General features: G+C 35.9%; 5 protein-coding genes across 5 annotated transcripts; all 5 read right to left on the bottom strand.

The window, feature by feature from the left end:
- Window positions 1-5,323: 5,323 nt before the first annotated feature.
- On the bottom strand, window positions 5,324-5,881 carry LOC113343279 (dirigent protein 5-like). The gene has a single exon (XM_026587522.1). It carries the CDS (start codon window positions 5,879-5,881, stop codon window positions 5,324-5,326), a length of 558 nt encoding a protein of 185 aa, XP_026443307.1.
- Window positions 5,882-8,464: 2,583 nt separating this feature from the next.
- On the bottom strand, window positions 8,465-9,022 carry LOC113343278 (dirigent protein 5-like). The gene has a single exon (XM_026587521.1). It carries the CDS (start codon window positions 9,020-9,022, stop codon window positions 8,465-8,467), a length of 558 nt encoding a protein of 185 aa, XP_026443306.1.
- Window positions 9,023-14,747: 5,725 nt separating this feature from the next.
- LOC113343277 (dirigent protein 5-like) lies at window positions 14,748-15,305 on the bottom strand. Its single transcript, XM_026587520.1, has one exon. It carries the CDS (start codon window positions 15,303-15,305, stop codon window positions 14,748-14,750), a length of 558 nt encoding a protein of 185 aa, XP_026443305.1.
- Window positions 15,306-17,886: 2,581 nt separating this feature from the next.
- On the bottom strand, window positions 17,887-18,444 carry LOC113343276 (dirigent protein 5-like). The gene has a single exon (XM_026587519.1). It carries the CDS (start codon window positions 18,442-18,444, stop codon window positions 17,887-17,889), a length of 558 nt encoding a protein of 185 aa, XP_026443304.1.
- Window positions 18,445-20,817: 2,373 nt separating this feature from the next.
- LOC113343204 (dirigent protein 5-like) lies at window positions 20,818-21,584 on the bottom strand. The gene has a single exon (XM_026587472.1). The coding sequence runs from the start codon at window positions 21,581-21,583 to the stop codon at window positions 21,026-21,028; it is 558 nt and encodes a 185-aa protein (XP_026443257.1). The 5' UTR covers window position 21,584; the 3' UTR covers window positions 20,818-21,025.
- Window positions 21,585-23,609: the final 2,025 nt, after the last annotated feature.

The following is a 23,609-nucleotide window of genomic DNA, read 5'->3' as shown; positions in this document are numbered from 1 at the left end:
TCTGGTTGATCCGTTTGGTGAGTACCTGAAAATGAAGGCTTCTTCTTTTTCGAAGAGGCTAGAAGGAAAAGTACATAGAGTTGAAGGAACACTCTTCACAGAAAGATTATGGCAGCAGACTCTTCTTCTTGGATCTGGAAAGGTATAGTAAAGAGCTTGGTTTTTATTAAAGAAAACATAGTTAGGAAAATTAATGATGGTGCTTCTACTAATATCTGGCTTGATAATTGGATACCTTATGCTACTTCTCCACCTGTTTCTAATAATATAAATTATAAAGATTATGGTTATGTGAAAGATCTTATTGATGTGAACAACAACTGTTGGAATCTAAATTTGTTGAATTGTTTATTTTCTCCAGAGGATGTTATTAGAATTAGAGCTATTAAGATTAATTTGCATCAGAGTGATAAAGTTATGTGGGCTCATACGCATAATGGTATGTTTACTATCAAATCGGCGTATAAGGCTTATATGAATGAAAGTTGTACTAGTGAAGAAGCTTCTTTCTGGCGTAAGGTTTGGTCTTTGGAGTGTCTTCCCAAAATTAAGTTCTTTATGTGGAATTTTTTTTCTCATATGCTTCCAGTTAATTCCCTACTTAGTGTTTATAATCCTTTTATTGATGATATATGCCCTCTTCGTATGAATGAAGTTGAAACTGAGTTACATTTACTAGTCCAGTGTCCGATTGCTTCACATGTTTGCTTTGGTATGTCGTTTCAGCATTTAATTTCGCCTGATCCGCAAGGGATACATAATTATTTTCTTATGTTGATTGAAAATAGTTTGGGTGACTCTCCTTATAATGTTAACTGGCCAAGTATTGCTTCTATTATAATGTGGTGTATCTGGAAGTTGCGGTGTGATGTGGTTTTCAGAAAGATTGCTATTGATCTAAATAAAGTTATACTAGATGTGAAAAGAATGATAAACTCATATATTAAACCTTTGATTCCTGTGAGAGATAGTAACTTACATAAAAAGATCTGCGGAACTGAGGTGGAGCATTTTGTGTTTATTGATGGCTCTTACAAGGATTTTAATATGGGTGTTGGTATTTTCTGGTGTGATTTGGCAGGAATAATAAAGGGTTCTCGTGCTGACTTTGGGCTGATTCCAGATGCGGTTGGAGATGACTCAAATGCACTTTTTTTGGGTATCTCTTGGGCTGTAGAGATGAATCTGTCTAGAGTCATTTTTCTTAGTGACTGTCTTCAAATGGTGGATTTTGTGAATGGAGACTGTTCAAAAGTGGGCTGGTGGAGCAGTGATGTCTTAAGGATTGTATGAGTTTGTTGTCTAGTAATAGTAGTTTTAAACTTATGTATATTAATCGTTTCAAAAACAATCTAGCGGATAAGCTTGCTCGTCGAGCTAGAAAGTACTGTATAAAGAACAATTGGGTTTATTTTCCTCCTTTTTTGGATGGTCTTGTAAGGAAGGAGCCCATAGTTGATGTTTGTACTTCACTTTTAAGTTAATCCCAGGTGGTTTTTCTCAACAAAAAAAAAAGGTACAATGGAAGGGGAACTCTCTCTCTTACCACATTTGGAAGTGAGATCATTTGGTGTGATTAGAACCGGTAGGATCAAAAATAAAATTCACCCTTCAACATGTCCAATTAGTCAAACCTTTCTATTAGTATGTGAAGCCCCTATAATAAGTCTCTTCTAAATGACCAGGTTTTTGCAACGTCATAGTATGTGTCAAACAAAAAAACTTTATAGTGATGGTTTTGACAAGCTTTCTTGTCCGCACTGCAATATATTTTTCTTTTATTTCTTATTTACTGAAATTTATTACTGGGAAAAAGATTCAATTAAAAAAAGAAGAAATACACGTAAAGCACATAAAGGCAAACCCACCAAAAAAAAAGAAGCAGGAAATAAAAAGAACACCCGAAAACTGGTAAATCATCTTTGAAGACGTATCAGGTTGGACTTCTTTCCAGTCGATCGTAGCTAGTGTTTAGCAATTGTGAAGCTTCTCTTTCAAGTATCTGGACCTCTTTCCCGGGCGGAGCACCACCGGAGAAAGGGAACAAAATTAAAAGGAAAAATAGTCACTAGTGATCAACACTTATTCATAAGAAATTACAATAAGATAAACTAGTAGTAATCATGCATGCAAAAGGAAAATCAAAATGAAACGATATGCGCAGAACAACGACTAGTAGTAACACTTGTAGAGTTTGATGTCCATTTTGAGACGAAAATATGCAAATCCTTGGGCCGCATCCGTTTTCAACGTTGCTATCCCTCTCGTCATAAAAAAATCACCAGTGCCACCAACGACGGAAATATCTCTAGTCTTTTGATTCATCATATCCGCACCCATAAGATTCAAAGTTCCCACATAGTCGGAAGAATTGAAGATTACCGAAAATGCAAACCAAGCGTTGTATCTAGTCTTCATATCATAGAAGAAGAAACCTTGAGCTCTAGCCACCGGGATAGATAAAATATGTTGATCCAGGGTTAACGGATCATCAAAGACTATAAGTGTTACAAACTGAAAGTTGCTAATACCCGTGGCATTAGTTACTGCAGACGATGTTGCGTTATCCGCATTCGTAACATTAAACAGGGTGTCGTGAAGGTATAGTGTAAAAGTTTTGCATGGTAATTTCTCGTTTAAGACTACCCTGTTACTGTGAGCAAAAGCAAACTGAATCAGAAGAACAAAGAAGATAGCGGTGCATGCATTATCGATGAATGACTTCGACATTCTCTTTTGCAATCGTTACTTAGAATGAACCCAGAATTCCATGACTTATTTATACTGCGCACAACTATTGGTTGGTTACAAGTTTGGTGAGTTTGACTGTGCATATTGAAGAATTTAGGATTAAACAAATCAAATAAGTATCAATTATTGTTTCTAGTGGGTAAGAAACGTTGAATTGAACCTCTTTCAGTCTATTTTCTAAATCTATCATCCTGAGTTGGGATACATTTTCCGTCACCTAAATCTTTGCTTATGGAAAAAGTCTCGAATGATTGACATTTTGGGGAAACGTTTTTATTACCGTAAATAGTAGGCTATGGTGATCATTGTCCTAGATATATGCTTCTGTAAGCTCTGCTATGGTGATTTACATTTGCTACGGTTTCGCCAACCATTCTTAAGTTCATCAAATATCTGGTTGATCCGTTTGGTGAGTACCTGAAAATGAAGGCTTCTTCTTTTTCGAAGAGGCTAGAAGGAAAAGTACATAGAGTTGAAGGACCACTCTTCACAGAAAGATTATGGCAGCAGACTCTTCTTCTTGGATTTGAAAAGGTATAGTAAAGAGCTTAGTTTTTATTAAAGCAAACATAGTTAGGAAAATTAATGATGGTGCTTCTACTAATATCTGGTTTCATAATTGGATACCTTATGCTACTTCTCCAGCTGTTTCTAATAATATAAATTATAAAGATTATGGTTATATGAAAAATCTTATTGATGTGAACAAAATTTGTTGGAATCTAAATTTGTTGAATAGTTTATTTTCTCCAGAGGATGTTATTAGAATGAGAGCTATAAAGATTAATTTGCATCAGAGTGATAAAGTTATGTGGGCTCATACGCATAATGGTATGTTTACTAGCAAATCGGCGTATAAGGCTTATATGAATGAAAGTTGTACTAGGGAAGAAGCTTCTTTCTGGCGCAGGGTTTGGTCTTTGGAGTGTCTTCCCAAAATTAAGTTCTTTATGTGGAATTTTTTTTCTCATATGCTGCCTGTTAATTCCCTACTTAGTGTTTATAATCCTTCTATTGATGATATATGCCCTCTTTGTAAGTATGAAGTTGAAACTGAGTTACATTTACTAGCCCAGTGTCCGATTGCTTCACATGTTTGGTTTGGTATGTCGTTTCAGCATTTAATTTCACCTGATCCGCAAGGGATAGATAATTATTTTCTTATGTGGTTTGAAAATGGTTTGGGTGACTCTCCTTATAATGTTAACTGGCCAAGTATTGCTGCTATTATAATGTGGTGTATCTGGAAGTTGCGATGTGATGTGGTTTTCAGAAAGATTCCTATTGATCTAAATAAAGTTATACTAGATGTGAAAAGAATGATAAACTCATATATTAAACCTTTCATTCCTGTGAGAGACAGTAACTTACATAAAAAGATATGCGGAACTGAGGTGGAGCATTTTGTGTTTATTGATGGCTCTTACAAGGATTTTAATATGGGAGTTGGTATTTTCTGGTGTGATTTGGCAGGAATAATAAAGGGTTCTTGTGCTGACTCTAGGCTGATTCCAGATGCGGTTGGAGCTGAATCAAATGCACTTTTTTTGGGTATCTCTTGGGCTATAGAGATGAATCTGTCTAGAGTCATTTTTCTTAGTGACTGTCTTCAAATGGTGGATTTTGTGAATGGAGACTGTTCAAAAGTGGGCTGGTGGAGCAGTGATGTTCTTAAGGATTGTATGAGTTTGTTGTCTAGTAATAGTAGATTTAAACTTATGTATGTTAATCGTGTCAAAAACAATCTAGCTGATAAGCTTGCTCGTCGAGCTAGAAAGTACTGTATTAAGAACAATTGGGTTTCTTTTCCTCCTTTTTTGATGGTCTTGTAAGGAAGGAGCCCCTAGTTGATGTTTGTACTTCACTTTTAGTTAATCCCAGGTGGTTTTTCTCAACAAAAAAAAAAAAGGAACAATGGAAGGGAAACACTCTGTTTTACAATATTTGGAAGTGTGAGGTCATTTGGTGTGACTAGAACCGGTAGGATCAAAAATCAAATTCACCCTTCAACATGTGCAATTAGTCAAACCTTTCTATTAGTATGTGAAGCCCCTATAGTAAGTCTTTTCTAAATGACCAGGTTTTTGCAACGTCATAGTATGTGTCAAACAAAAAAACTTTATAGTGATGGTTTTGACAAGCTTGTCTTGTCCACACTGCAATACATTTTTTTATTTATTTCTTATTTACTGAAATTTACTACTGGGAAAAAGATTCAATTAAAAAAAGAAGAAATACACGTAGAGCACATAAAGGCAAACCCACCAAAAAAAAAAAAAGAAGCAGGAAATAAAAAGAACACCCGAAAACTGGTAAATCATCTTGAAGACGTATCAGGTTGGATTTCTTTCCAGTCGATCGTAGCTAGTGTTTGGCAATTGTGAAGCTTCTCTTTCAAGTATCTGGACCTCTTTCCCCGGCGGAGCACCACCATAGAAAGGGAACAAAATTAAAAGGAAAAATAGTCACTAGTGATCAACACTTATTCATAAGAAATTACAAAAAGATAAACTAGTAGTAATCATGCATGCAAAAGGAAAATCAAAATGAAACGATATGCGCAGAACAACGACTAGTAGTAACACTCGTAGAGTTTGATGTCCATTTTGAGACGAAAATATGCAAATCCTTGGGCCGCATCCGTTTTCAACGTTGCTATCCCTCTCGTCATAAAAAAATCACCAGTGCCACCAACGACGAAAATATCTCTAGTCTTTTGATTCATCATATCCGCACCCATAAGATTCAAAGTTCCCACATAGTCGGAAGAATTGAAGATTACCGAAAATGCAAACCAAGCGTTGTATCTAGTCTTCATATCATAGAAGAAGAAACCTTGAGCTCTAGCCACCGGGCTAGATAAAATATGTTGATCCAGGGTTAATGGATCATCAAAGACTATAAGTGTTCCAAACTGAAAGTTGCTAATACCCGTGGCATTAGTTACTGCAGACGATGTTGCGTTATCCGCATTCGTAACATTAAACAGGGTGTCGTGAAGGTATAGTGTAAAAGTTTTGCATGGTAATTTCTCGTTTAAGACTACCCTGTTACTGTGAGCAAAAGCAAACTGAATCAGAAGAACAAAGAAGATAGCGGTGCATGCATTATCGATGAATGACTTCGACATTCTCTTTTGCAATCGTTACTTAGAATGAACCCAGAATTCCATGACTTATTTATACTGCGCACAACTATTGGTTGGTTACAAGTTTGGTGAGTTTGACTGTGCATATTGAAGAAATTAGGATTAAACAAATCAAATAAGTATCAACTATTGTTTCTAGTGGGTAAGAAACGTTGAATTGAACCTCTTTAAGTCTATTTTCTAAATCAACCATTCTGAGTTGGGATACATTTTCCGTCACCTAAATCTTTGCTTATGGAAAAAGTCTCGAATGATTGACATTTTGGGGAAACGTTTTTATTACCGTAAATAGTAGGCTATGGTGAGTCATTGTCCTAGATATATGCTTCTGTAAGCTCTGCTATGGTGATTTACATTTGCTACGGTTTCGACCGACCATTCTTAAGTTCATCAAATATCTGGTTGATCCGTCTGGTGAGTACCTGAAAATGAAGGCTTCTTCTTTTTCGAAGAGGCTAGAAGGAAAAGTACATAGAGTTGAAGGACCACTCTTCACAGAAAGATTATGGCAGCAGACTCTTCTTGTTGGATTTGGAAAGGTATAGTAAAGAGCTTAGTTTTTATTAAAGCAAACATACTTAGAAAAATTAATGATGGTGTTTCTACTAATATCTGGCTTGATAATTGGATATCTTATGCTACACCTGTTTCTAATAATATAAATTATAAAGATTATGGTTATGTGAAAGATCTTATTGATGTGAACAACAACTGTTGGAATCTAAATTTGTTGAATAGTTTATTTTCTCCGGAGGATGTTATTAGAATTAGAGCTATTAAGATTAATTTGCATCAAAGTGATAAAGTTATGTGGGCTCATACGCATAATGGTATGTTTACTAGCAAATCGGCGTATAAGGCTTATATGAATGAAAGTTGTACTAGGGAAGAAGCTTCTTTCTGGCGCAGGGTTTGGTCTTTGGAGTGTCTTCCCAAAATTAAGTTCTTTATGTGGAATTTTTTTTCTCATATGCTGCCTGTTAATTCCCTACTTAGTGTTTATAATCCTTCTATTGATGATATATGCCCTCTTTGTAAGAATGAAGTTGAAACTGAGTTACATTTACTAGCCCAGTGTCCGATTGCTTCACATGTTTGGTTTGGTATGTCGTTTCAGCATTTAATTTCGCCTGGTCCGCAAGGGATAGATAATTATTTTCTTATGTGGTTTGAAAACGGTTTGGGTGACTCTCCTTATAATGTTAACTGGCCAAGTATTGCTGCTATTATAATGTGGTGTATCTGGAAGTTGCGGTGTGGTGTGGTTTTCAGAAAGATTGCTATTGATCTAAATAAAGTTATACTAGATGTGAAAAGAATGATAAACTCATATATTAAACCTTTCATTCCTGTGAGAGATAGTAACTTACATAAAAAGATCTGCAGAACTGAGGTGGAAAATTTTGTGTTTATTGATGGCTCTTACAAGGATTTTAATATGGTTGTTGGTATTTTCTGGTGTGATTTGGCAGGAATAATAAAGGGTTCTCGTGCTGACTTTGGGCTGATTCCAGATGCGGTTGGAGCTGAATCAAATGCACTTTTTTTTGGGTATCTCTTGGGCTATAGAGATGAATCTGTCTAGAGTCATTTTTCTTAGCGACTGTCTTCAAATGGTGGATTTTTTGAATGAAGACTGTTCAAAAGTGGGCTGGTGGAGCAGTGATGTTCTTAAGGATTGTATGAGTTTGTTTTCTAGTAATAGTAATTTTAAACTTATGTATATTAATCGTGTCAAAAACAATCTAGCTGATAAGCTTGTTCGTCGAGCTAGAAAGTATTGTATGAAGAACAATTGGGTTTCTTTTCCACCTTTTTTGGATGGTCTTGTAAGGAAGGATCCCCTAGTTGATGTTTGTACTTCACTTTTAAGTTAATCCCAGGTAGTTTTTCTCACCAAAAAAAAAGGTACAATGGAAGGAGGACTCTCTCTCTTACCATATTTGGAAGTGTGAGGTCATTTGGTGTGACTAGAACCGGTATGATCAAAAATAAAATTCACCCTTCAACATGTCCAATTAGTCAAACCTTTCTATTAGTATGTGAAGCCCCTATAACAAGTCTCTTCTAAATGACCAGGTTTTTGCAACGGCATAGTATGTGTCAAACAAAAAGACTTTATAGTGATGGTTTTGACAAGCTTGTCTTGCCCACACTGCAATACATTTTCTTTTTATTTCTTATTTATTGAAATTTACTACTGGGAAAAAGATTCAATTAAAAAAAGAAGAAATACACGTAGAGCACATAAAAGCAAACCCACCAAAAAAAAGAAGCAGGAAATAAAAAGAACACCCGAAAACTGGTAAATCATCTTGAAGACGTATCAGGTTGGATTTCTTTCCAGTCGATCGTAGCTAGTATTTGGCAATTGTGAAGCTTCTCTTTCAAGTATCTGGACCTCTTTCCCCGGCGGAGCACCACCATAGAAAGGGAACAAAATTAAAAGGAAAAATAGTCACTAGTGATCAACACTTATTCATAAGAAATTACAATAAGATAAACTAGTAGTAATCATGCATGCAAAAGGAAAAGCAAAATGAAACGATATGCGCAGAACAACGACTAGTAGTAACACTCGTAGAGTTTGATGTCCATTTTGAGACGAAAATATGCAAATCCTTGGGCCGCATCCGTTTTCAACGTTGCTATCCCTCTCGTCATAAAAAAATCACCAGTGCCACCAACGACGGAAATATCTCTAGTCTTTTGATTCATCATATCCGCACCCATAAGATTCAAAGTTCCCACATAGTCGGAAGAATTGAAGATTACCGAAAATGCAAACCAAGCGTTGTATCTAGTCTTCATATCATAGAAGAAGAAACCTTGAGCTCTAGCCACCGGGCTAGATAAAATATGTTGATCCAGGGTTAATGGATCATCAAAGACTATAAGTGTTCCAAACTGAAAGTTGCTAATACCCGTGGCATTAGTTACTGCAGACGATGTTGCGTTATCCGCATTCGTAACATTAAACAGGGTGTCGTGAAGGTATAGTGTAAAAGTTTTGCATGGTAATTTCTCGTTTAAGACTACCCTGTTACTGTGAGCAAAAGCAAACTGAATCAGAAGAACAAAGAAGATAGCGGTGCATGCATTATCGATGAATGACTTCGACATTCTCTTTTGCAATCGTTACTTAGAATGAACCCAGAATTCCATGACTTATTTATACTGCGCACAACTATTGGTTGGTTACAAGTTTGGTGAGTTTGACTGTGCATATTGAAGAAATTAGGATTAAACAAATCAAATAAGTATCAATTATTGTTTCTAGTGGGTAAGAAACGTTGAATTGAACCTCTTTCAGTCTATTTTCTAAATCTATCATCCTGAGTTGGGATACATTTTCCGTCACCTAAATCTTTGCTTATGGAAAAAGTCTCGAATGATTGACATTTTGGGGAAACGTTTTTATTACCGTAAATAGTAGGCTATGGTGATCATTGTCCTAGATATATGCTTCTGTAAGCTCTGCTATGGTGATTTACATTTGCTACGGTTTCGCCAACCATTCTTAAGTTCATCAAATATCTGGTTGATCCGTTTGGTGAGTACCTGAAAATGAAGGCTTCTTCTTTTTCGAAGAGGCTAGAAGGAAAAGTACATAGAGTTGAAGGACCACTCTTCACAGAAAGATTATGGCAGCAGACTCTTCTTCTTGGATTTGAAAAGGTATAGTAAAGAGCTTAGTTTTTATTAAAGCAAACATAGTTAGGAAAATTAATGATGGTGCTTCTACTAATATCTGGTTTCATAATTGGATACCTTATGCTACTTCTCCAGCTGTTTCTAATAATATAAATTATAAAGATTATGGTTATATGAAAAATCTTATTGATGTGAACAAAATTTGTTGGAATCTAAATTTGTTGAATAGTTTATTTTCTCCAGAGGATGTTATTAGAATGAGAGCTATAAAGATTAATTTGCATCAGAGTGATAAAGTTATGTGGGCTCATACGCATAATGGTATGTTTACTAGCAAATCGGCGTATAAGGCTTATATGAATGAAAGTTGTACTAGGGAAGAAGCTTCTTTCTGGCGCAGGGTTTGGTCTTTGGAGTGTCTTCCCAAAATTAAGTTCTTTATGTGGAATTTTTTTTCTCATATGCTGCCTGTTAATTCCCTACTTAGTGTTTATAATCCTTCTATTGATGATATATGCCCTCTTTGTAAGTATGAAGTTGAAACTGAGTTACATTTACTAGCCCAGTGTCCGATTGCTTCACATGTTTGGTTTGGTATGTCGTTTCAGCATTTAATTTCACCTGATCCGCAAGGGATAGATAATTATTTTCTTATGTGGTTTGAAAATGGTTTGGGTGACTCTCCTTATAATGTTAACTGGCCAAGTATTGCTGCTATTATAATGTGGTGTATCTGGAAGTTGCGATGTGATGTGGTTTTCAGAAAGATTCCTATTGATCTAAATAAAGTTATACTAGATGTGAAAAGAATGATAAACTCATATATTAAACCTTTCATTCCTGTGAGAGACAGTAACTTACATAAAAAGATATGCGGAACTGAGGTGGAGCATTTTGTGTTTATTGATGGCTCTTACAAGGATTTTAATATGGGAGTTGGTATTTTCTGGTGTGATTTGGCAGGAATAATAAAGGGTTCTTGTGCTGACTCTAGGCTGATTCCAGATGCGGTTGGAGCTGAATCAAATGCACTTTTTTTGGGTATCTCTTGGGCTATAGAGATGAATCTGTCTAGAGTCATTTTTCTTAGTGACTGTCTTCAAATGGTGGATTTTGTGAATGGAGACTGTTCAAAAGTGGGCTGGTGGAGCAGTGATGTTCTTAAGGATTGTATGAGTTTGTTGTCTAGTAATAGTAGATTTAAACTTATGTATGTTAATCGTGTCAAAAACAATCTAGCTGATAAGCTTGCTCGTCGAGCTAGAAAGTACTGTATTAAGAACAATTGGGTTTCTTTTCCTCCTTTTTTGATGGTCTTGTAAGGAAGGAGCCCCTAGTTGATGTTTGTACTTCACTTTTAGTTAATCCCAGGTGGTTTTTCTCAACAAAAAAAAAAAAGGAACAATGGAAGGGAAACACTCTGTTTTACAATATTTGGAAGTGTGAGGTCATTTGGTGTGACTAGAACCGGTAGGATCAAAAATCAAATTCACCCTTCAACATGTGCAATTAGTCAAACCTTTCTATTAGTATGTGAAGCCCCTATAGTAAGTCTTTTCTAAATGACCAGGTTTTTGCAACGTCATAGTATGTGTCAAACAAAAAAACTTTATAGTGATGGTTTTGACAAGCTTGTCTTGTCCACACTGCAATACATTTTTTTATTTATTTCTTATTTACTGAAATTTACTACTGGGAAAAAGATTCAATTAAAAAAAGAAGAAATACACGTAGAGCACATAAAGGCAAACCCACCAAAAAAAAAAAAAGAAGCAGGAAATAAAAAGAACACCCGAAAACTGGTAAATCATCTTGAAGACGTATCAGGTTGGATTTCTTTCCAGTCGATCGTAGCTAGTGTTTGGCAATTGTGAAGCTTCTCTTTCAAGTATCTGGACCTCTTTCCCCGGCGGAGCACCACCATAGAAAGGGAACAAAATTAAAAGGAAAAATAGTCACTAGTGATCAACACTTATTCATAAGAAATTACAAAAAGATAAACTAGTAGTAATCATGCATGCAAAAGGAAAATCAAAATGAAACGATATGCGCAGAACAACGACTAGTAGTAACACTCGTAGAGTTTGATGTCCATTTTGAGACGAAAATATGCAAATCCTTGGGCCGCATCCGTTTTCAACGTTGCTATCCCTCTCGTCATAAAAAAATCACCAGTGCCACCAACGACGAAAATATCTCTAGTCTTTTGATTCATCATATCCGCACCCATAAGATTCAAAGTTCCCACATAGTCGGAAGAATTGAAGATTACCGAAAATGCAAACCAAGCGTTGTATCTAGTCTTCATATCATAGAAGAAGAAACCTTGAGCTCTAGCCACCGGGCTAGATAAAATATGTTGATCCAGGGTTAATGGATCATCAAAGACTATAAGTGTTCCAAACTGAAAGTTGCTAATACCCGTGGCATTAGTTACTGCAGACGATGTTGCGTTATCCGCATTCGTAACATTAAACAGGGTGTCGTGAAGGTATAGTGTAAAAGTTTTGCATGGTAATTTCTCGTTTAAGACTACCCTGTTACTGTGAGCAAAAGCAAACTGAATCAGAAGAACAAAGAAGATAGCGGTGCATGCATTATCGATGAATGACTTCGACATTCTCTTTTGCAATCGTTACTTAGAATGAACCCAGAATTCCATGACTTATTTATACTGCGCACAACTATTGGTTGGTTACAAGTTTGGTGAGTTTGACTGTGCATATTGAAGAAATTAGGATTAAACAAATCAAATAAGTATCAATTATTGTTTCTAGTGGGTAAGAAACGTTGAATTGAACCTCTTTCAGTCTATTTTCTAAATCTATCATCCTGAGTTGGGATACATTTTCCGTCACCTAAATCTTTGCTTATGGAAAAAGTCTCGAATGATTGACATTTTGGGGAAACGTTTTTATTACCGTAAATAGTAGGCTATGGTGAGTCAGTGTCCTAGATATATGCTTCTGTAAGCTCTGCTATGGTACATTTGCTACGGTTTCGCCCGACCATTCTTAAGTTCATCAAATATCTGGTTGATCCGTCTGGTGAGTACCTGAAAATGAAGGCTTCTTCTTTTTCGAAGAGGCTAGAAGGAAAAGTACATAGAGTTGAAGGACCACTCTTCACAGGAAGATTATGGCAGCAGACTCTTCTTCTTGGATTTGGAAAGTTATAGTAAAGAGCTTAGTTTTTATTAAAGCAAACATACTTAGAAAATTAATGATGGTGTTCTACTAATATCTGGCTTGATAATTGGATATCTTATGCTACTTCACCTGTTTCTAATAATATAAATTATAAAGATTATGGTTATGTGAAAGATCTTATTGATGTGAACAACAACTGTTGGAATCTAAATTTGTTGAATAGTTTATTTTCTCCAGGATGTTATTAGAATTAGAGCTATTAAGATTAATTTGCATCAAAGTGATAAAGTTATGTGGGCTCATACGCATAATGGTATGTTTACTAGCAAATCGGCGTATAAGGCTTATATGAATGAAAGTTGTACTAGGGAAGAAGCTTCTTTCTGGCGCAGGGTTTGGTCTTTGGAGTGTCTTCCCAAAATTAAGTTCTTTATGTGGAATTTTTTTTCTCATATGCTGCCTGTTAATTCCCTACTTAGTGTTTATAATCCTTCTATTGATGATATATGCCCTCTTGTAAGAATGAAGTTGAAACTGAGTTACATTTACTAGCCCAGTGTCCGATTGCTTCACATGTTTGGTTTGGTATGTCGTTTCAGCATTTAATTTCGCCTGATCCGCAAGGGATAGATAATTATTTTCTTATGTGGTTTGAAAACGGTTTGGGTGACTCTCCTTATAATGTTAACTGGCCAAGTATTGCTGCTATTATAATGTGGTGTATCTGGAAGTTGCGGTGTGGTGTGGTTTTCAGAAAGATTGCTATTGATCTAAATAAAGTTATACTAGATGTGAAAAGAATGATAAACTCATATATTAAACCTTTCATTCCTGTGAGAGATAGTAACTTACATAAAAAGATCTGCAGAACTGAGGTGGAAAATTTTGTGTTTATTGATGGCTCTTACAAGGATTTTAATATGGTTGTTGGTATTTTCTGGTGTGATTTGGCAGGAATAATAAAGGGTTCTCGTGCTGACTTTGGGCTGATTCCAGATGCGGTTGGAGCTGAATCAAATGCACTTTTTTTAGGTATCTCTTGGGCTATAGAGATGAATCTGTCTAGAGTCATTTTTCTTAGCGACTGTCTTCAAATGGTGGATTTTTTGAATGGAGACTGTTCAAAAGTGGGTTGGTGGAGCAGTGATGTTCTTAAGGATTGTATGAGTTTGTTGTCTAGTAATAATAGTTTTAAACTTATGTATATTAATCGTGTCAAAAAAAATCTAGCTGATAAGCTTGTTCGTCGAGCTAGAAAGTACTGTATTAAGAACAATTGGGTTTCTTTTCCTCCTTTTTTGGATGGTCTTGTAAGGAAGGATCCCCTAATTGATGTTTGTACTTCACTTTTAAGTTAATCCCAGGTAGTTTTTCTCACCAAAAAAAAGGTACAATGGAAGGAGGACTCTCTCTCTTACCATATTTGGAAGTGTGAGGTCATTTGGTGTGACTAGAACCGGTATGATCAAAAATCAAATTCACCCTTCAACATGTCCAATTAGTCAAACCTTTCTATTAGTATGTGAAGCCCCTATAACAAGTCTCTTCTAAATGACCAGGTTTTTGCAACGTCATAGTATGTGTAAAACAAAAAAACTTTATAGTGATGGTTTTGACAAGCTTGTCTTGTCCACACTGCAATACATTTTCTTTTTATTTCTTATTTTATTGAAATTTACTACTGGGAAAAAGATTCAATTAAAAAAAGAAGAAATACACGTAGAGCACATAAAGGCAAACCCACCAAAAAAAGAAGCAGGAAATAAAAAGAACACCCGAAAACTGGTAAATCATCTTGAAGACGTATCAGGTTGGATTTCTTTCCAGTCGATCCTAGCTAGTGTTTGGCAATTGTGAAGCTTCTCTTTCAAGTATCTGGACCTCTTTCCCCGGCGGAGCACCACCATAGAAAGGGAACAAAATTAAAAGGAAAAATAGTCACTAGTGATCAGCACTTATTCATAAGAAATTACAATAAGATAAACTAGTAGTAATCATGCATGCAAAAGGAAAATCAAAATGAAACGATATGCGCAGGAAAACGACTAGTAGTAACACTCGTAGAGTTTGATGTCCATTTTGAGACTAAAATATGCAAATCCTTGGGCCGCATCCGTTTTCAACGTTGCTATCCCTCTCGTCATAAAAAAATCACCAGTGCCACCAACGACGGAAATATCTCTAGTCTTTTGATTCATCATATCCGCACCCATAAGATTCAAAGTTCCCACATAGTCGGAAGAATTGAAGATTACCGAAAATGCAAACCAAGCGTTGTATCTAGTCTTCATATCATAGAAGAAGAAACCTTGAGCTCTAGCCACCGGGCTAGATAAAATATGTTGATCCAGGGTTAACGGATCATCAAAGACTATAAGTGTTCCAAACTGAAAGTTGCTAATACCCGTGGCATTAGTTACTGCAGACGATGTTGCGTTATCCGCATTCGTAACATTAAACAGGGTGTCGTGAAGGTATAGTGTAAAAGTTTTGCATGGTAATTTCTCGTTTAAGAATACCCTGTTACTGTGAGCAAAAGCAAACTGAATCAGAAGAACAAAGAAGATAGCGGTGCATGCATTATCGATGAATGACTTCGACATTCTCTTTTGCAATCGTTACTTAGAATGAACCCAGAATTCCATGACTTATTTATACTGCGCACAACTATTGGTTGGTTACAAGTTTGGTGAGTTTGACTGTGCATATTGAAGAAATTAGGATTAAACAAATCAAATAAGTATCAACTATTGTTTCTAGTGGGTAAGAAACGTTGAATTGAACCTCTTTAAGTCTATTTTCTAAATCAACCATTCTGAGTTGGGATACATTTTCCGTCACCTAAATCTTTGCTTATGGAAAAAGTCTCGAATGATTGACATTTTGGGGAAACGTTTTTATTACCGTAAATAGTAGGCTATGGTGAGTCATTGTCCTAGATATATGCTTCTGTAAGCTCTGCTATGGTGATTTACATTTGCTACGGTTTCGACCGACCATTCTTAAGTTCATCAAATATCTGGTTGATCCGTCTGGTGAGTACCTGAAAATGAAGGCTTCTTCTTTTTCGAAGAGGCTAGAAGGAAAAGTACATAGAGTTGAAGGACCACTCTTCACAGAAAGATTATGGCAGCAGACTCTTCTTGTTGGATTTGGAAAGGTATAGTAAAGAGCTTAGTTTTTATTAAAGCAAACATACTTAGAAAAATTAATGATGGTGTTTCTACTAATATCTGGCTTGATAATTGGATATCTTATGCTACACCTGTTTCTAATAATATAAATTATAAAGATTATGGTTATGTGAAAGATCTTATTGATGTGAACAACAACTGTTGGAATCTAAATTTGTTGAATAGTTTATTTTCTCCGGAGGATGTTATTAGAATTAGAGCTATTAAGATTAATTTGCATCAAAGTGATAAAGTTATGTGGGCTCATACGCATAATGGTATGTTTACTAGCAAATCGGCGTATAAGGCTTATATGAATGAAAGTTGTACTAGGGAAGAAGCTTCTTTCTGGCGCAGGGTTTGGTCTTTGGAGTGTCTTCCCAAAATTAAGTTCTTTATGTGGAATTTTTTTTCTCATATGCTGCCTGTTAATTCCCTACTTAGTGTTTATAATCCTTCTATTGATGATATATGCCCTCTTTGTAAGAATGAAGTTGAAACTGAGTTACATTTACTAGCCCAGTGTCCGATTGCTTCACATGTTTGGTTTGGTATGTCGTTTCAGCATTTAATTTCGCCTGGTCCGCAAGGGATAGATAATTATTTTCTTATGTGGTTTGAAAACGGTTTGGGTGACTCTCCTTATAATGTTAACTGGCCAAGTATTGCTGCTATTATAATGTGGTGTATCTGGAAGTTGCGGTGTGGTGTGGTTTTCAGAAAGATTGCTATTGATCTAAATAAAGTTATACTAGATGTGAAAAGAATGATAAACTCATATATTAAACCTTTCATTCCTGTGAGAGATAGTAACTTACATAAAAAGATCTGCAGAACTGAGGTGGAAAATTTTGTGTTTATTGATGGCTCTTACAAGGATTTTAATATGGTTGTTGGTATTTTCTGGTGTGATTTGGCAGGAATAATAAAGGGTTCTCGTGCTGACTTTGGGCTGATTCCAGATGCGGTTGGAGCTGAATCAAATGCACTTTTTTTGGGTATCTCTTGGGCTATAGAGATGAATCTGTCTAGAGTCATTTTTCTTAGCGACTGTCTTCAAATGGTGGATTTTTTGAATGGAGACTGTTCAAAAGTGGGTTGGTGGAGCAGTGATGTTCTTAAGGATTGTATGAGTTTGTTGTCTAGTAATAGTAGTTTTAAACTTATGTATATTAATCGTGTCAAAAAAAATCTAGCTGATAAGCTTGTTCGTCGAGCTAGAAAGTACTGTATTAAGAACAATTGGGTTTCTTTTCCTCCTTTTTTGGATGGTCTTGTAAGGAAGGATCCCCTAATTGATGTTTGTACTTCACTTTTAAGTTAATCCCAGGTAGTTTTTCTCACCAAAAAAAAAGGTACAATGGAAGGAGGACTCTCTCTCTTACCATATTTGGAAGTGTGAGGTCATTTGGTGTGACTAGAACCGGTATGATCAAAAATCAAATTCACCCTTCAACATGTCCAATTAGTCAAACCTTTCTATTAGTATGTGAAGCCCCTATAACAAGTCTCTTCTAAATGACCAGGTTTTTGCAACGGCATAGTATGTGTCAAACACAAAAACTTTATAGTGATGGTTTTGACAAGCTTGTCTTGTCCACACTGCAATACATTTTCTTTTTATTTCTTATTTATTGAAATTTACTACTGGGAAAAAGATTCAATTAAAAAAAGAAGAAATACACGTAGAGCACATAAAGGCAAATCCACCAAAAAAAGAAGCAGGAAATAAAAAGAACACCCGAAAACTAGTAAATCATCTTGAAGACGTATCAGGTTGGATTTCTTTCCAGTCGATCGTAGCTAGTGTTTGGCAATTGTGAAGCTTCTCTTTCAAGTATCTGGACCTCTTTCCCCGGCGGAGCACCACCATAGAAAGGGAACAAAATTAAAAGGACAAATAGTCACTAGTGATCAGCACTTATTCATAAGAAATTACAATAAGATAAACTAGTAGTAATCATGCATGCAAAAGGAAAATCAAAATGAAACGATATGCGCAGGAAAACGACTAGTAGTAACACTCGTAGAGTTTGATGTCCATTTTGAGACGAAAATATGCAAATCCTTGGGCCGCATCCGTTTTCAACGTTGCTATCCCTCTCGTCATAAAAAAATCACCAGTGCCACCAACGACGGAAATATCTCTAGTCTTTTGATTCATCATATCCGCACCCATAAGATTCAAAGTTCCCACATAGTCGGAAGAATTGAAGATTACCGAAAATGCAAACCAAGCGTTGTATCTAGTCTTCATATCATAGAAGAAGAAACCTTGAGCTCTAGCCACCGGGCTAGATAAAATATGTTGATCCAGGGTTAACGGATCATCAAAGACTATAAGTGTTCCAAACTGAAAGTTGCTAATACCCGTGGCATTAGTTACTGCAGACGATGTTGCGTTATCCGCATTCGTAACATTAAACAGGGTGTCGTGAAGGTATAGTGTAAAAGTTTTGCATGGTAATTTCTCGTTTAAGAATACCCTGTTACTCTGAGCAAAAGCAAACTGAATCAGAAGAACAAAGAAGATAGCGGTGCATGCATTATCGATGAATGACTTCGACATTCTCTTTTGCAATCGTTACTTAGAATGAACCCAGAATTCCATGACTTATTTATACTGCGCACAACTATTGGTTGGTTACAAGTTTGGTGAGTTTGACTGTGCATATTGAAGAAATTAGGATTAAACAAATCAAATAAGTATCAACTATTGTTTCTAGTGGGTAAGAAACGTTGAATTGAACCTCTTTAAGTCTATTTTCTAAATCAACCATTCTGAGTTGGGATACATTTTCCGTCACCTAAATCTTTGCTTATGGAAAAAGTCTCGAATGATTGACATTTTGGGGAAACGTTTTTATTACCGTAAATAGTAGGCTATGGTGAGTCATTGTCCTAGATATATGCTTCTGTAAGCTCTGCTATGGTGATTTACATTTGCTACGGTTTCGACCGACCATTCTTAAGTTCATCAAATATCTGGTTGATCCGTCTGGTGAGTACCTGAAAATGAAGGCTTCTTCTTTTTCGAAGAGGCTAGAAGGAAAAGTACATAGAGTTGAAGGACCACTCTTCACAGAAAGATTATGGCAGCAGACTCTTCTTGTTGGATTTGGAAAGGTATAGTAAAGAGATTAGTTTTTATTAAAGCAAACATACTTAGAAAAATTAATGATGGTGTTTCTACTAATATCTGGCTTGATAATTGGATATCTTATGCTACACCTGTTTCTAATAATATAAATTATAAAGATTATGGTTATGTGAAAGATCTTATTGATGTGAACAACAACTGTTGGAATCTAAATTTGTTGAATAGTTTATTTTCTCCGGAGGATGTTATTAGAATTAGAGCTATTAAGATTAATTTGCATCAAAGTGATAAAGTTATGTGGGCTCATACGCATAATGGTATGTTTACTAGCAAATCGGCGTATAAGGCTTATATGAATGAAAGTTGTACTAGGGAAGAAGCTTCTTTCTGGCGCAGGGTTTGGTCTTTGGAGTGTCTTCCCAAAATTAAGTTCTTTATGTGGAATTTTTTTTCTCATATGCTGCCTGTTAATTCCCTACTTAGTGTTTATAATCCTTCTATTGATGATATATGCCCTCTTTGTAAGTATGAAGTTGAAACTGAGTTACATTTACTAGCCCAGTGTCCGATTGCTTCACATGTTTGGTTTGGTATGTCGTTTCAGCATTTAATTTCGCCTGATCCGCAAGGGATAGATAATTATTTTCTTATGTGGTTTGAAAACGGTTTGGGTGACTCTCCTTATAATGTTAACTGGCCAAGTATTGCTGCTATTATAATGTGGTGTATCTGGAAGTTGCGGTGTGGTGTGGTTTTCAGAAAGATTGCTATTGATCTAAATAAAGTTATACTAGATGTGAAAAGAATGATAAACTCATATATTAAACCTTTCATTCCTGTGAGAGATAGTAACTTACATAAAAAGATCTGCAGAACTGAGGTGGAAAATTTTGTGTTTATTGATGGCTCTTACAAGGATTTTAATATGGTTGTTGGTATTTTCTGGTGTGATTTGGCAGGAATAATAAAGGGTTCTCGTGCTGACTTTGGGCTGATTCCAGATGCGGTTGGAGCTGAATCAAATGCACTTTTTTTGGGTATCTCTTGGGCTATAGAGATGAATCTGTCTAGAGTCATTTTTCTTAGCGACTGTCTTCAAATGGTGAATTTTTTGAATGGAGACTGTTCAAAAGTGGGTTGGTGGAGCAGTGATGTTCTTAAGGATTGTATGAGTTTGTTGTCTAGTAATAGTAGTTTTAAACTTATGTATATTAATCGTGTCAAAAACAATCTAGCTGATAAGCTTGTTCGTCGAGTTAGAGAGTACTGTATTAAGAACAATTGGGTTTCTTTTCCTCCTTTTTTGGATGGTCTTGTAAGGAAGGATCCTCTAATTGATGTTTGTACTTCACTTTTAAGTTAATCCCAGGTAGTTTTTCTCACCAAAAAAAAAGGTACAATGGAAGGAGGACTCTCTCTCTTACCATATTTGAAAGTGTGAGGTCATTTGGTGTGACTAGAACCGGTATGATCAAAAATCAAATTCACCCTTCAACATGTCCAATTAGTCAAACCTTTCTATTAGTATGTGAAGCCCCTATAACAAGTCTCTTCTAAATGACCAGGTTTTTGCAACGGCATAGTATGTGTCAAACACAAAAACTTTATAGTGATGGTTTTGACAGGCTTGTCTTGTCCACACTGCAATACATTTTCTTTTTATTTCTTATTTATTGAAATTTACTACTGGGAAAAAGATTCAATTAAAAAAAGAAGAAATACACGTAGAGCACATAAAGGCAAATCCACCAAAAAAAGAAGCAGGAAATAAAAAGAACACCCGAAAACTAGTAAATCATCTTGAAGACGTATCAGGTTGGATTTCTTTCCAGTCGATCGTAGCTAGTGTTTGGCAATTGTGAAGCTTCTCTTTCAAGTATCTGGACCTCTTTCCCCGGCGGAGCACCACCATAGAAAGGGAACAAAATTAAAAGGACAAATAGTCACTAGTGATCAGCACTTATTCATAAGAAATTACAATAAGATAAACTAGTAGTAATCATGCATGCAAAAGGAAAATCAAAATGAAACGATATGCGCAGGAAAACGACTAGTAGTAACACTCGTAGAGTTTGATGTCCATTTTGAGACGAAAATATGCAAATCCTTGGGCCGCATCCGTTTTCAACGTTGCTATCCCTCTCGTCATAAAAAAATCACCAGTGCCACCAACGACGGAAATATCTCTAGTCTTTTGATTCATCATATCCGCACCCATAAGATTCAAAGTTCCCACATAGTCGGAAGAATTGAAGATTACCGAAAATGCAAACCAAGCGTTGTATCTAGTCTTCATATCATAGAAGAAGAAACCTTGAGCTCTAGCCACCGGGCTAGATAAAATATGTTGATCCAGGGTTAACGGATCATCAAAGACTATAAGTGTTCCAAACTGAAAGTTGCTAATACCCGTGGCATTAGTTACTGCAGACGATGTTGCGTTATCCGCATTCGTAACATTAAACAGGGTGTCGTGAAGGTATAGTGTAAAAGTTTTGCATGGTAATTTCTCGTTTAAGAATACCCTGTTACTGTGAGCAAAAGCAAACTGAATCAGAAGAACAAAGAAGATAGCGGTGCATGCATTATCGATGAATGACTTCGACATTCTCTTTTGCAATCGTTACTTAGAATGAACCCAGAATTCCATGACTTATTTATACTGCGCACAACTATTGGTTGGTTACAAGTTTGGTGAGTTTGACTGTGCATATTGAAGAAATTAGGATTAAACAAATCAAATAAGTATCAACTATTGTTTCTAGTGGGTAAGAAACGTTGAATTGAACCTCTTTAAGTCTATTTTCTAAATCAACCATTCTGAGTTGGGATACATTTTCCGTCACCTAAATCTTTGCTTATGGAAAAAGTCTCGAATGATTGACATTTTGGGGAAACGTTTTTATTACCGTAAATAGTAGGCTATGGTGAGTCATTGTCCTAGATATATGCTTCTGTAAGCTCTGCTATGGTGATTTACATTTGCTACGGTTTCGACCGACCATTCTTAAGTTCATCAAATATCTGGTTGATCCGTCTGGTGAGTACCTGAAAATGAAGGCTTCTTCTTTTTCGAAGAGGCTAGAAGGAAAAGTACATAGAGTTGAAGGACCACTCTTCACAGAAAGATTATGGCAGCAGACTCTTCTTGTTGGATTTGGAAAGGTATAGTAAAGAGATTAGTTTTTATTAAAGCAAACATACTTAGAAAAATTAATGATGGTGTTTCTACTAATATCTGGCTTGATAATTGGATATCTTATGCTACACCTGTTTCTAATAATATAAATTATAAAGATTATGGTTATGTGAAAGATCTTATTGATGTGAACAACAACTGTTGGAATCTAAATTTGTTGAATAGTTTATTTTCTCCGGAGGATGTTATTAGAATTAGAGCTATTAAGATTAATTTGCATCAAAGTGATAAAGTTATGTGGGCTCATACGCATAATGGTATGTTTACTAGCAAATCGGCGTATAAGGCTTATATGAATGAAAGTTGTACTAGGGAAGAAGCTTCTTTCTGGCGCAGGGTTTGGTCTTTGGAGTGTCTTCCCAAAATTAAGTTCTTTATGTGGAATTTTTTTTCTCATATGCTGCCTGTTAATTCCCTACTTAGTGTTTATAATCCTTCTATTGATGATATATGCCCTCTTTGTAAGTATGAAGTTGAAACTGAGTTACATTTACTAGCCCAGTGTCCGATTGCTTCACATGTTTGGTTTGGTATGTCGTTTCAGCATTTAATTTCGCCTGATCCGCAAGGGATAGATAATTATTTTCTTATGTGGTTTGAAAACGGTTTGGGTGACTCTCCTTATAATGTTAACTGGCCAAGTATTGCTGCTATTATAATGTGGTGTATCTGGAAGTTGCGGTGTGGTGTGGTTTTCAGAAAGATTGCTATTGATCTAAATAAAGTTATACTAGATGTGAAAAGAATGATAAACTCATATATTAAACCTTTCATTCCTGTGAGAGATAGTAACTTACATAAAAAGATCTGCAGAACTGAGGTGGAAAATTTTGTGTTTATTGATGGCTCTTACAAGGATTTTAATATGGTTGTTGGTATTTTCTGGTGTGATTTGGCAGGAATAATAAAGGGTTCTCGTGCTGACTTTGGGCTGATTCCAGATGCGGTTGGAGCTGAATCAAATGCACTTTTTTTAGGTATCTCTTGGGCTATAGAGATGAATCTGTCTAGAGTCATTTTTCTTAGCGACTGTCTTCAAATGGTGGATTTTTTGAATGGAGACTGTTCAAAAGTGGGTTGGTGGAGCAGTGATGTTCTTAAGGATTGTATGAGTTTGTTGTCTAGTAATAATAGTTTTAAACTTATGTATATTAATCGTGTCAAAAAAAATCTAGCTGATAAGCTTGTTCGTCGAGCTAGAAAGTACTGTATTAAGAACAATTGGGTTTCTTTTCCTCCTTTTTTGGATGGTCTTGTAAGGAAGGATCCCCTAATTGATGTTTGTACTTCACTTTTAAGTTAATCCCAGGTAGTTTTTCTCACCAAAAAAAAAGGTACAATGGAAGGAGGACTCTCTCTCTTACCATATTTGGAAGTGTGAGGTCATTTGGTGTGACTAGAACCGGTATGATCAAAAATCAAATTCACCCTTCAA

This window comes from Papaver somniferum, unplaced genomic scaffold, assembly GCF_003573695.1.
Source record: "Papaver somniferum cultivar HN1 unplaced genomic scaffold, ASM357369v1 unplaced-scaffold_57, whole genome shotgun sequence".
NCBI lineage: Eukaryota > Viridiplantae > Streptophyta > Magnoliopsida > Ranunculales > Papaveraceae > Papaver > Papaver somniferum.
This window is presented reverse-complemented; position numbering and strand designations above follow the sequence as displayed.

Coding starts and splice junctions, on each gene's coding strand:
- LOC113343279 (XM_026587522.1), bottom strand. CDS start 5,881: ATGTCGAAGTCATTCATCGATAATGCATGCACCGCTATCTTCTTTGTT.
- LOC113343278 (XM_026587521.1), bottom strand. CDS start 9,022: ATGTCGAAGTCATTCATCGATAATGCATGCACCGCTATCTTCTTTGTT.
- LOC113343277 (XM_026587520.1), bottom strand. CDS start 15,305: ATGTCGAAGTCATTCATCGATAATGCATGCACCGCTATCTTCTTTGTT.
- LOC113343276 (XM_026587519.1), bottom strand. CDS start 18,444: ATGTCGAAGTCATTCATCGATAATGCATGCACCGCTATCTTCTTTGTT.
- LOC113343204 (XM_026587472.1), bottom strand. CDS start 21,583: ATGTCGAAGTCATTCATCGATAATGCATGCACCGCTATCTTCTTTGTT.